We start from the raw sequence: 12,603 nt of genomic DNA on the forward strand, positions 1-12,603 counted from the left end.
ATACAATGTAAGCATACAGGACAGTGGGACACTGACCTTCAATGTGTTTCTCTAGATACACTTTCTGTGCGGGAGGAGTCCTCCATCAATGGTTTTCTTGTGTCTTCAGAGATAGGTCCTAGGTGTAGCTGCTCCAGTATCTATGGACTGTGGGTAAACGTGTGGAGGAAACGCTTAGTTGGAATATAATTAGTATCTATACAGTGCTAGAGGTATGAATGGTATACGTGAGGTATTACCTTGTGTTGTGTCTCCTACAGGCATACTGTTGAAATGTGTACGCTGTTCTTCTCTGGGAGAGGGTGCTGCAGCAAATGCGCCATCCTGGGGACGGACCAGGAGCTCGCGGCACAACGAGGCGCTGTAATAGCTCTGTCTAGCTCCATGGAGCTGTGTTATTAAAGAGCTGTGCGCATGCAGCGGTGCGTAGTGATCGTGCTCTGCATATGCGCACTCAGCACGCATCTTGTTGTTGTAACACCAGTGATAATGCTGGCGTTAGGAAGTGAGTGTGTGTAAATTGCAGAGGCGGTGCGAATGTATAGTAACCAGAGTGGACCAAATACTTGTATAACTACTGCCGCTCTCTATTGGTATCTAGCTGCTTCAACACTGGCAGTATTGTCATTCCCTCACTTCCTAACGTCAGCATTATCACTGGTGTTGCAACGACGCATGCGGAGTGCGCATGCGCGGAGCACGATCACTGTGCACCGCCGCATGCGCACAACTCTCTAATAACACAGCGCCACGAAGCTAGACAGAGCTACTCCAGCGCCTCTTCATGCTGCTCATCTTACCTCTGCTCCTATGGGCTATGTGTTCAGCCCTTAAAGGTATGCCTAAGGCCCTGCCCGTTAATCTTTAGCTATAGTGCCCCTCTGCCAGCGCCCTTACAATCTCACGTGTCTCTTTCCAGGACATCATATTTGTTGCAGCATAGAGGGGAGGAAGTGATCAACCCGCAGTCTTTATTAGCTCTGACCGTGCCAGCACGAGCTCTTGGTCTGTCCCCAGGATGCCGCATTCGCTGCAGCACCCTCTCCCAAAGAAGAACAGCGTACACATTTCAACAGTACGTCTGTAGGAGACACAACACAAGGCAATACCTCACATCTACCATTCATACCTCCAGCACTGTATAGCTACTAATTATATTCCAACTAAGCGTTTCCTCCACACATTTACCCATAGTCCATAGATACCGGCGCATCTACCCTTAGGACCTAACTAAGACACAAGAAAACCATTGATGGAGGACTACCCTGCCTCCCTCACAGAAAGAGTATCTAGAGAAACACATTGAAGGTCAGTGCCCCATTCTCCTGTATTCTTAGATTGTATGTCTAGGTGTATCAGATTAGATTCTTCCCTTTTAATGTCATGTATTTAGGTTTTAAGCAAATAAACACCTAACATTACTAATTTTAGCTTTTTCGATGTTCCTCCCATGGGGAGACCTATTCCAGTCCCTAGAAGAAGGCTCCCCAACCCATTTGCCGAAACGTCCTGGGACCCGGCACCCTTGGTGCACAGGCTGTCCCCTGGTTTCAAACTATTGATTAAGATCTAGACGTAGACCTATCTTCAGGTCACCCTTTTGTGTCCGGCGTCGTAATTGTATTATTTCTTACAGATTGCCTACGTGTCACTTTCATTGGATTATGTTTAATTTAAAAAAAACTCACAAGTCACTGGAGGTGAAGGTGCAACACAAATATCACTATACACTATTTTGAGTTTGTGGTGAATAGATGGATCTCGCTGTTAAGATCCTTTGTGAAAAAATGTGGAAACGAATAAATGATTTTGAATAAAAAAATACAAAAATCTAAAACTTAAATAACAGCATAGTAATAAATGCTGCATGCATTTGAATTATCATGGGTTTTTGCTCCTTAATTGTTCAAAGGACTAATTGCACACTAAAGTATGTCATATTTTCTACAGATAGACATAATACTTTAATGTTTATATGAAAGGAATATAAACTGTTGATTGCTGTTGGCAGGACGCCCCCCCCATAGCCCCCCCCAGTATTCCTACTTTGAAAGCCCATAGTCCTGCCTCCCTTAGGGCTGTCCCTCCTGTTACTAAATCTCTGTGAAGTATCAACTTTGTGACTTGTGACATTTGGGCACAGGGCCACAAAACATTTTAGGTTTGGACTTTATAAGGGCTAGGGAAGTTGTTCTACTATTATCCTGATGTCTTTTCTATTTCGAATGCATCAGAGCTTACCTGTGTTACACTGGTCATTGAATCAAATGCTATACTAATTCTCTTAAGGGTGAATGTATAGATCAGTTTTATTGTTTTGGTGTGACAATATTTGACTTGACTTTTTAATTGCTTAGTGTGTATTTTAAAGCCCTAATAAACTATTGTACATTTGTATACTTGCCTGCCTAACTAGAATTATTGGTGTTGCTCTGTGTGGACTCATTGTAGTCCTAGACCACTCTCCCACCCTTCCTGAGAATTGGCCTTGCCATCCTGCTATCTTACTAAGATTGGGTTTGTCTAACTGCTCAGCGGCTTCCCAGTTCACCTTAATAGGATGGCTTCCCAAAATCCCCACCCTTGGTTTGATTTTTAGAAATCCATTTGAACAAATATGTAGACTGAAGTCAATTTCTTTTAGCTGCTATGGGGTGGAGATTGTGTGGCTAATAATTGTTCAAAATCTGTGTCGACTTCTGGGTGTTTTTTGTTCACATCGTTTTGTAACTTTATAGGATGTTTCATTTATCACGTTATGGGAATACTGCGTAAATTATCAATGAATACAAAACATTTTGTTCTATTATTTTGGTTTGTATGCTGATGCAGTTTAATGGATTGAACAATCTGAATATTTGACTGAAATAGGATAGAGGCATACATAGTATCAGAGTGGCGTAGTCCTACCCTTTTGGCTCTGGTAAATACATTTTTGGGGGTTTACGATCGGGACTTAGAAGTATTTTAATATTATTGATGATGCCATGATGGATGATACAGAGATCTTAAGCATGTTATGGGCCAACATAGCAGGTCCTTTTAGCTGCAGGCTTCCTACGTCCTCTGCGATTTAAAATGTTGGAAGTATTAATCATTCAGCAGTTCCCCAGTAGATCTGTGATGACCAGCCATTCAGCTTGCATGTGTTTATAGCCTAGCATCTTCTTTATAGGGCCAACTCAAATGTGTACCTTAAATGTAAAATGCACAGAATTGCAAAAGCCAAAACTATTGAGTTTGCCAATGTTGTTTATGAAAGGCCAGAAATGTGGCTGGTGACATCTCGATGGAAGGGCTGCATTGTTAATCCCTTAATAAAATAAATGCTTTTTGCAAAGTAGGTCAAGTATGATGTTTCCACCATGTTAGAATTTAGGTTTCCCTGTCTTTTCTTCTGAGCTTTTCCTCAGTGGACCTTATTTGTTTGGGTTATTTTAACTATCTTCACTCCCCCCTCCACCCCACATTTAATTGATTTATTTTGTTTGTGTTTTGGTTCTGGTAAAGCACAGTTGAAAAGACCACTGAAAAAAGCACTAGTGTGAAAGATCTCATGCAAGTGAACTTTGTGCCACATTTCTTCACTTTACATTGCTTACTATCACTTTGAAAAAGAAATGTCGTCTTTGATTTTGTATTGTGGTGTGTTCTGATTTGGAAACAGGATTTTCTTAAAATGATTATTGCTTCTGTATTTAGTAGGTAATATTTACAGACTTTTTCCTCTTCTACATAGGCGAGAAAGATTTTACGGGAACTAAAACACCAGAAGCGATGCAAGGAAGCTGCTACGACGATTGCAGCTTATTGGCATGGTACACAGGTATGGGCATTCAAACCCGTGATTTATATTTGTGAGTGCTGCGCATGCACCACTAAGGTCATACACTATGGGCCAACTGAATACCGGTGGCTTCAGCTCACAAAGAGAGACCAAGACCTTACTGCAGCCTTTAGAACTACCCCAAGACCATCAGACCTGTATTTACACTTTTTATAATCCGGCAAAATACCTAGATACATCTTGGTGCTGTATACTTAAACTTTAAAATAAATATATTCAGACATTAAATTCATTAATGTGCATGTATTACAAAATTGAGAACATAGCCTGATGAAACAAAATCCAGAGATTAGGCATTGGATACTAGAACAAAGCGTAATTTAAAGTTAAGACTTGCTCTTTCCGTCAGATTCAGTTTCACTTATTTGTATTTATAATCCCAATGTGATTGGTTTAAATTAAATGAGGGGCCTGGCGCTGTTCTGGTTGGAATCTCTTTATTTAAGAGGTCCAGTGACGACTCTTCAGATTTTGATGCTTCATCGTAGTTAATGTCTAGTTGGTTATAATTGGTTGTAAATGCATTGGAAATAGTGTAAGAACAGTGAACTAGCAAGTTGACTTGTTATAGAAGTCTCCTTTTTGGCACTGCTTTAGACTTGTGTATGTGGTATTACATACAAAAAGTAGCAGCATACCTGCTCACTGGGGTTTAACAAAGGTTATAATCTCTCCTCTTTAAGAATCACACTAGCTCCCAAGATCCCTTAAATATTGTTCCATGCACACCTGAAAAAGGTGCAAACTAAACTGATTTGGGATCAAAATAGATTTATAAAAATATATCGTAGGATCTGTCCCCTGAAATACTGCACAATCATTTTGCTATAATAGGGACCGGTTTCTTTGAAAATTGTCACAGTGTAACAGTCTACTACTAAAGGCAGTACATTTTCTGATTTTATAAATTCATGAAGGACATCTAACCCTTTTACTGGTGAAAATATGTATGTTATGCGCTTGCCAGTACCTTAATAGGGCTAACACTGTGACCTACACACGCTGAATGCATTTACTGATGATTTTGCTTAGCACTGCTGAAAATTCATGCAGCACTGAAGGGGTTCCAATGTTTTTATGGCTACCATTTTGTTTCAGGATGGGTGTTTTCTTTGAAGTGGTGAGTGGTGGTCCGTGGTTTGATTGAAGTCTTATTAGTGCCATACAAAGTTTACAATCAATTTGTCTTCCCTGCCTCTCAATGACTATTTCTTAACTTGCATTCCACCCCACTGCTCACTTGCTTATCAATGCCTTGATCAGACCACTTGCATCACTGCATACTTTTTATGTTTCTGGTAACTAATATCGCCTCTTCGTCTGTCTCACAATTGGAACCAAAAGTAAGATATTTCCTCTGTGAATTTTTTAATGCTATTTTCAAATGCACTGCAGGCGCGAAGGGAACTGAGACGTCTGAAGGAAGAGGCTAGAAATAAACATGCTTTTGCTGTTATCTGGGCTTACTGGCTTGGATTGAAGGTACAATACACATACTGTGCATTGAGTGCCCCTTTCAATGACTAACATTACCCACAACCCTAAACAGTAGCGAGGATTAACAACTAATATACCTCACTGGTGCATGGCTTCCCCACACTGTTGAATTGTACAGTCTTGACCAAGCATGGTGTTTGAAACTAGGTAGTGATAGCATGTCTACACTAAAATAACTAATTTTATTTCAGGAACCGTTTAGAGGATGGTGATTGAAGACCTGTGTACAAAATGTCTATGAACTTGATGCATGAATGCTCTTTATGTGTTAGTTATGTAAACTATATTTATTATAATCTGCATGGTTTTATTATGTAAATGGCAGAAACCTGCAACTCCCATTGGGGGTACAAATGATTTTGATTTAGGTTTTTCATGGCTTTTCCCATACTAAAATATGTATCCCAAATAAAGGGGAAACTGTATTTAGTTGTGCTGAGATCATGATCTTATTTCTTGATTTACTCTTAATCTTCTAGGCCCCAAAGCTTCATTGTGGAAGAGCTTTGTATGATTTGTATTTACAGGGCTGGCAAAGGAATGAGTTTGGGGAAATCTGTAGTAAGCTTAGGTACCATTATTCACAGTTTTAACCAATAGAAATTGTTTAAAATGTGATTTAGCCCCTGTACTACAGTATATAATTCATGTGTGTAAGTGTTATGTCAGCAGGATTGTTTTTATTCAGAAACATGTTTTATTGGAAACAGGCTGACACACTACACTGTATACCCATATCTTTAAATTTAAAGAGTGGTAACTGAAAATCTAATTGACCAAGATGGGTAAAAATAGAAAAAGGGCCATATTTTATCAAAATGCGTTGCGTTGTAAATCACTACCCACTCATGTTTATCTGTATGTAATGAGGCGCCGATACATTGTCAATGCTCTGTATTCATGGAATTCCTTGTTGGTTGAAGATTAATTTGTTACCAGGAGGCTACAGATCTGATCTGTTCATCATAAAGGGCTGTTGTGGACTGGTAACGGTTTCCTCCACAAGACAAGTATTCTTTTCGTCTGTAGTTGGTGTCTGATATTGATTCTGACTACACTTGTAGTTGACAGCGTTTTAAGAGTAAACCCTGGCAAGCGTAACACAGTTACACTTGTTAACCCAGAGGAACAGATAAAATTAACTTCTGACCAAATCTTTGCAGAGAGGAAGGTTGGTGACATCAAGATGACAACCTGGCCTTTCATGGGCTCTCCTTGAAACATGTGACGAGAGAGCAGAAATAGATGGCTGGGAAATAGCCACATATCAGTAGATAAAAGCCAGCAGTCATAAGAGATATGAGCAGGTGAGGGAGAAGAGCTATGGAGACCTAGAAGATGTTCTACAAAGGGTGTAGCTGCAGAAGCCTGTGGAACAGGAGGGTTGAGACTGCTGAGAGCAGGAGCTACTAGATAAGTTTGGGCTGCACCCAGGTGGCATAATATACCAATGAACCCAAGTTTATGGCGGGGCTTCGAGCTCTGGAGGCCGCAAGAGCAAGTCTCCAAAACAGATCACAGCATTACCTCAGAAGTAAGGGATGGTCAAACACTGCCTCTAGCACCATGGGAGATCCTGCAAGAGGTGGAGACATGGGATAGAAGAGAAAAGCACTGGGCCATTTGAAGCCACCTTTGGAAGTCTGCAGGAAGATCCGAGAGGGAATTAGCAGAAGTAGAAGGTCATGGCCAGGTGGGAGAATAACCCCATAGGTACACGTGTATGAGATGGGGCTGACTCAACATGAGAAGGACAGCAAACAGACTGAATTCAGAGGGAGATAGTTAAAGTAACAAAGTGCCTGAAGACTGTCAAATAGGTCCATTCATTTTAAATTCTTTTAATGAGTTTTTATACTTTTTTTAGAGTGTCTGTGCAACATGATAAATGCATGACAAAATGAGACACAAGATCACAATCATTACCAGTTGCAGATCATGATCCATCAAGCAGATCATTTCTGTAAGAGCATAAACAGATACATATCATGAATAACTGGTTTTGTTGTATATTTATGCAATGTCTCTGCATAGAAAGTAAATCACTCTTGTTTACTCAGGGCAGTTTCCACGTGTTATCTTCACAAACAACTCAAGTCATCTTTAGTCTTCTAAGCAGCCCTCACCAACTGCTCCCTTGTAGGTTCTTGTAACATCCTATCAACAGATATATGCACCATCAGGGTTGGCCCCTTCAGCCAGTACGTGACTGCAAGTATTGTAGTCATAAACTGGCTTTCTCCACAAATCTATATATAGGCTTCTCAATCAAGCCTATATAACATAAGAAGCAGATCTTCTGGGATATGTGTCGCACTGTGTTTATGATCCAGCTTTTATTCCAGACAGTAACATAGTGTGTTTTCTGACAGACAACACATATCCATGTGAAAAATCTGCTTGCCCTTCTCAGCAGCTGGTACCATCTCTTACAGTTGTCACATTCAACCTAATGCTTATAAGAGGGGTTTGCTCATACTGAATAACGTATTGAAAGACGAATTGTGGTGATGCATTGTGGGAAAGTTAGAAGTAGGACTGCCTTCTTAGAGATGCAGCTGACTGCTTAACTCATGCATCAGGGAAATCTAAGGAATTCCCCCATCTTAAAAAGACATTCAATGCACTGAAGCATTACCCTGACAAATTTCCTTTTGAGAAGCAAATGGCACCACACACTCGACGGTTTAAGAGGGTTTATTCTAATTTGTGTGTGCCGTAGGGCCGCCCCTCTTTTTCTCCTCTCCCTTGGCATACTTCCTTAACCCAGGCATCCGTAGTAACACCAAGTTAGTACAACCGACTGGTAACCCCTACTGTTTATTTCTTTCTTAGGCTACTTGTGACTCCCTACAGTGGTGGCTCCAAAAAGTGCCCCACAGACCTGTAGCTTTACTTTTACTTTAAGTTATTTATAGTGCGCACCTCGGACCCGGAGGCATTAGGGCACCGACAACATAAGAGACTTCACATAAACAACAAATGTGGTACAACTGTTAGCTAGAGTGGCTATGGGGCTGAATTGAGGAGGTCAGGTTCCGGAGTTAAGAAAATAGTAGGATTTTTAGATTTTTCTTAAATGCTGTCCCTATCCTAGCCTGTTGTTAATGTCCTAAGGGAGTTGGGGAGTGACTTGTGCTTGATCAGTTGGCACATGTTTGTTCACTCACTGCCATGCATACCTCTTCCCTTCTCAGCTCTTACTGTCTCAGCCCTTCTTATTCCACCCACCACTCCTCTGTTCCTCCAATGTTTCCCTTCTCCTTTGCCCCACCTCCACCCCTTGATGTTACTTATTCCTCCTACCCCTTATACTCCACTCCCCCCACTTCTCCTCCCTCTCCTTTTCCACACTACCACCCCTCACACTCCAATATTCAGTCACCCTCCTTTCACTGCTATCTTAGTCACACATTATACTATCTTTTCTACCTATTCCTCTCACATGCACCCTCACACTGCATAAATCGTGTACTCACTGAACCAACACCTCACCTTTTCCATTAGACGTCTCCATGCTCTGCTGCTTCATCCTTCCTCCTGCTAGTCTTTTTGTCCTCCACCACCAAATCCACTGACCTCATCTGGATAACCCATGTTCTCCAGCATGGGGTCTGGCATGGATTCACATGCTCATGAATATTCCCCGTCGTCAGGCTGGGAATCCTCGGTAAAGAAAAAAACCAGTATCAGTTTCGTTTCTGATCTGTCTTTCGTAGTAACAACCAATCACTGGTCTCTGTGTCATACTGACCACAGCCAATGACTGGCCTCTACCTAAGCACCGCCTCTGGCAGCCATCTTCAGATTTTTACCGCACGTTCATGTGTTGGGATCCTCGTGCTATTGCTCTCGAGCGTTAGTGCTATTTTTTCACGTTTTTTGTCAAAAACTTCGTTTTTTCGGTCAAGAGCCTCAAGCTCCACCGACTCCATCTGATCAACGGGGACCCGTGTCGGATTCGTCTGCGCCCCTCAAGGGTGAAGATTTCGTCGAGCTACGCTTTTGGAGGACTCCAGAAGTTTCTCAGGCCCGGACATGGCCCAGGAGAAGGGAAGCTCGACGCCCGGAAAGCTGTTCAGGATCTGCCCTGGATGCCAGCTGCAGAACGTCTTTAAGGAGGACGAACACTCCTGTTGTCTCTACTGCTTACATGAGGATAAGACGCACGTGGAGAAGGACTGTGCGTTTTGCGGCAATATGTCGGAACGGACCATGAAGGACCGCCACCAACGTCTCGCCAACTGGCTGGAAGGGAAGAGCCCGTCAGGCGAGAAGAAGAGGAAGAAATCCGAGCGGTCTTCTAAGACCTTTGAGGACGCCCCGGCGACGGGGGTCCAACATAAGGCCAAGCACCGCGAGTCCGCTGGCACCGGGAGCGCCGAACGGTCGGGCTCTACGGGCGCCAGGCAGGGCTCACCCTCCCCGGCACCTTCAGCCACGAGCCAACGCTCTGGGTCGGGTAAGAGGAAGGGCGAGCACCCGGCGAAGCTCCTGGAGAGGCCCCGGTCGAGCTCGAAGGCCCCATCGGAGGGGGAGCGAGGCAGTGTCCCCCCCTCAAGGATAAGGCGGTGAGCGCACCTAAGGTGGTGAAGGCCTTAATCCATCCGGCCAAGCCCTCTATCGATACTGTCGCGGCGGCCCTGGCTCAGCCTGTGGAGGCTACACCAATGGTGGCGACCTCGGGGCTCAGAGTCTCCCTGCCACCTCGGAGGGAGTCCTCTTTTGTGCCCATCGATAGGACCCCCGTGAAACCCCCGGCGGGGAAGAAAAGGGGGGGCAGGGCGTCGTCGTAGATTCGGCCTCAACCTCAGAGGAAGAGCTGATTGAGGTCTTAAGCCACGGCCTTGGCGTGGAAGAAGACTGGCCCGTCGGTATGGTTTCCGACGCAGGTGACGACGACATCGTCGAGGGTGCCGACGGGGCTCCTGATCGCTCGTCGGATTCCCCTCTGCCAGTGCCGCAAGACAACTCGGCGGCCATTTTGTTGGCTATACAGTCCTTATGTTCAGAGATAAGGACAAGACTACCGTTGCCGACGGAGGAACCTCTCCCGTCGGGGGATCCTGAACTGGGACCTTCTGGTACTCCCCCGCCCAAGAAAAGAAGGATTCACCCTCCACCTCCTTTTCAGCCGTCGCGCCCCGTCCAGTCCTCCTCCCCGTCCACCCGAGGGGATGATACGGGGACTGACACGGCAACGACGGGTACGTACGACGAGGTATACGACGAGGATCTACCGTCGTCACCTCCCACCAGGGTTTCTCCGCCCGACGAGATTGGATCGTTCCACTCCATGATCGCCAGGGCATCCAAGCTTTTCCAGCTCTGCCCTGAGGAGAAGAAAAAGGAAGGATTCCTTTATCAACGGCGCGAGGCCAAGAGGAAGACGGTCCTCGCGGTGCCTCTTCTGGACGACATTTGGGATGAGGGCCTCGCCCTCCTCAAGAACCCTTCCACGACGCCAGCTAGAAGAGACCGGTACGAGAAGAAGTACCGGGTCCCGGACGCGGCCCCCCTGTGCCTCCGGGCGCAGCCTACCCCGGACTCCGTCGTCTCCGCGGCGGCCAGGAAAAAAGCGGGGGGAGGTGCGGCCTCCACATCGACTTCCCCACCGGACGGCGAGGGAAAGAAATTGGACGCTATGGGACGCAGGGTCATCTCGTCTGCAGCGACGACGATTAAAGCGGCCAACGCCTTGGCTATCGTGGCCCGCTACGACAGGGAGCTATGGTACAAACTGGCTCCCCTGCTGGACTTCCTGCCGGACGACAAGAGGGCGGATGCCCTGGAGATCCTACAGGAAGGTGAGGTGGCGTCGGACCACGCCATCACTATTGCGACGGACATCGCCGACACTGGGTTTCGCCAGTTGGGCAACGGCGTGTGCCTTAGGCGGCGTGGATGGCTCAAGGCTACGGACTTCCGTCAAGACGTACAGACCAAAGTCCTGGACATGCCGTTTGATGGGAACAACCTGTTTGGGAAAACAGTGGACGATTCCCTTCAGGACATTAAAGCGGACACTGAGACGGCCCGGGCCCTTGGGGTTCTGCAGCAACGACAGACGCCCTTTCGGAGCAGCGGAGGCAAGGGCGCCTCCAAAGATTCCGGCGGCGGTTTCTCCACCTACCGTCAAGCGGCCCGCTCGTCGTCTCAGGAGGCCTACAGAGGACGAGGCAAGTCTGGCGGACCCCGCCGTCGTCGCCAAGGAGGTCAAGGGGGCAAAGCCTCGTCGAAACAGGATTGAACCGGCCGTGGGGTCGGGCCCCCACCGAAGCACCCCGGTGGGAGGCCGGCTGGTGAGCTTCGTCAGCGTGTGGGAGTCCATCTCCACCGACCGTTGGGTGCTGGACGCCTTAGCCCGGGGCCACGCGCTCGAGTTTCAAAGGAGGTGCCCGCGCGTCCCCCCCCGTGGCCAGGAAAGAGCTTCACGTCCCTCAGCTTCTCCTGGAGGTAAAGGCGGTGCTCAGGAAGGGCGTCATCGAACTCGTCCCAAAGAGGCTTCGGGGCTCCGGAGTTTACTCGAGATACTTCCTCGTGAAGAAGAAGACGGGAGGATGGCGCCCCATCCTAGACCTGCGACGTCTGAACAAGTTCATCAAGGCGCAAAAGTTCCGGATGGTCACCCTCCAGCACGTCCTGGGTCAGCTGGAGGAAGGAGACTTCCTGTCGTCGTTGGATTTGGAGGATGCCTACTTCCACATTCCCGCACCGAAAATTCCTCAGGTTTGTGGTCCAAGGGCGTCACTACCAGCTCAAAGCCCCCCCCTTCGGACTACGGTCGGCACCCAGGGTATTTACCAAGTACCTTGCACCGGTGGCGGCTCAACTGCGCCGCGAGGGGATCCACGTCTACCCCTACCTGGACGACTGGCTCATCCGAGCCAAGACGAGGGAGCTCGCCGTGGAGCACACGGCAAGGACCGTCCAACTTCTCACGGACCTGGGATTCTCCGTGAACTACGCCAAGTCCCACCTGGTACCCGCGCAAAACGCACTGTTTCTGGGAGCGAAGCTCGACACAGTGTCCCTTCTGGCCTCCCCATCGGAGGAAAGGACCAGGTCCATCCTGGGCAAGGTACAGCGGATGTTAGTTTCCGACGCGGCCAAGGTGAGGTCCATCAAGTCCCTCCTCGGAATGATGTCTTCTTGCATCTACCTCATTCCCATGTGCAGGCTCCAGATGCGCCCGTTGCAGGAGTTCCTGGACGCGCGCTGGATCCAAACGACGGGCGGCTTCGAGGAGAAGATCACAC

The 12,603-nt window shown here is 46.6% G+C and overlaps 1 protein-coding gene across 4 annotated transcripts in view; it reads left to right on the forward strand.

The window, feature by feature from the left end:
- MYO1B (myosin IB) overlaps nt 1-12,603 on the forward strand; it is a 1,142,119-nt gene that overhangs the window by 925,055 nt on the left and 204,461 nt on the right. For 2 of the 4 annotated variants that reach the window (XM_069615681.1, XM_069615682.1), the window contains exons 22-23: nt 3,740-3,826; nt 5,243-5,329. In XM_069615681.1, the coding sequence (XP_069471782.1) occupies nt 3,740-3,826; nt 5,243-5,329 (174 nt within the window). The remainder of the gene's footprint in view (nt 1-3,739; nt 3,827-5,242; nt 5,330-12,603) is intronic. The other 2 variants (XM_069615684.1, XM_069615683.1) reach the window with 1 other exon arrangement.

This window comes from Ambystoma mexicanum, chromosome 9 (assembly GCF_040938575.1).
Source record: "Ambystoma mexicanum isolate Mex_15411 chromosome 9, UKY_AmexF1_1, whole genome shotgun sequence".
Taxonomy (NCBI): Eukaryota; Metazoa; Chordata; class Amphibia; order Caudata; family Ambystomatidae; genus Ambystoma; species Ambystoma mexicanum.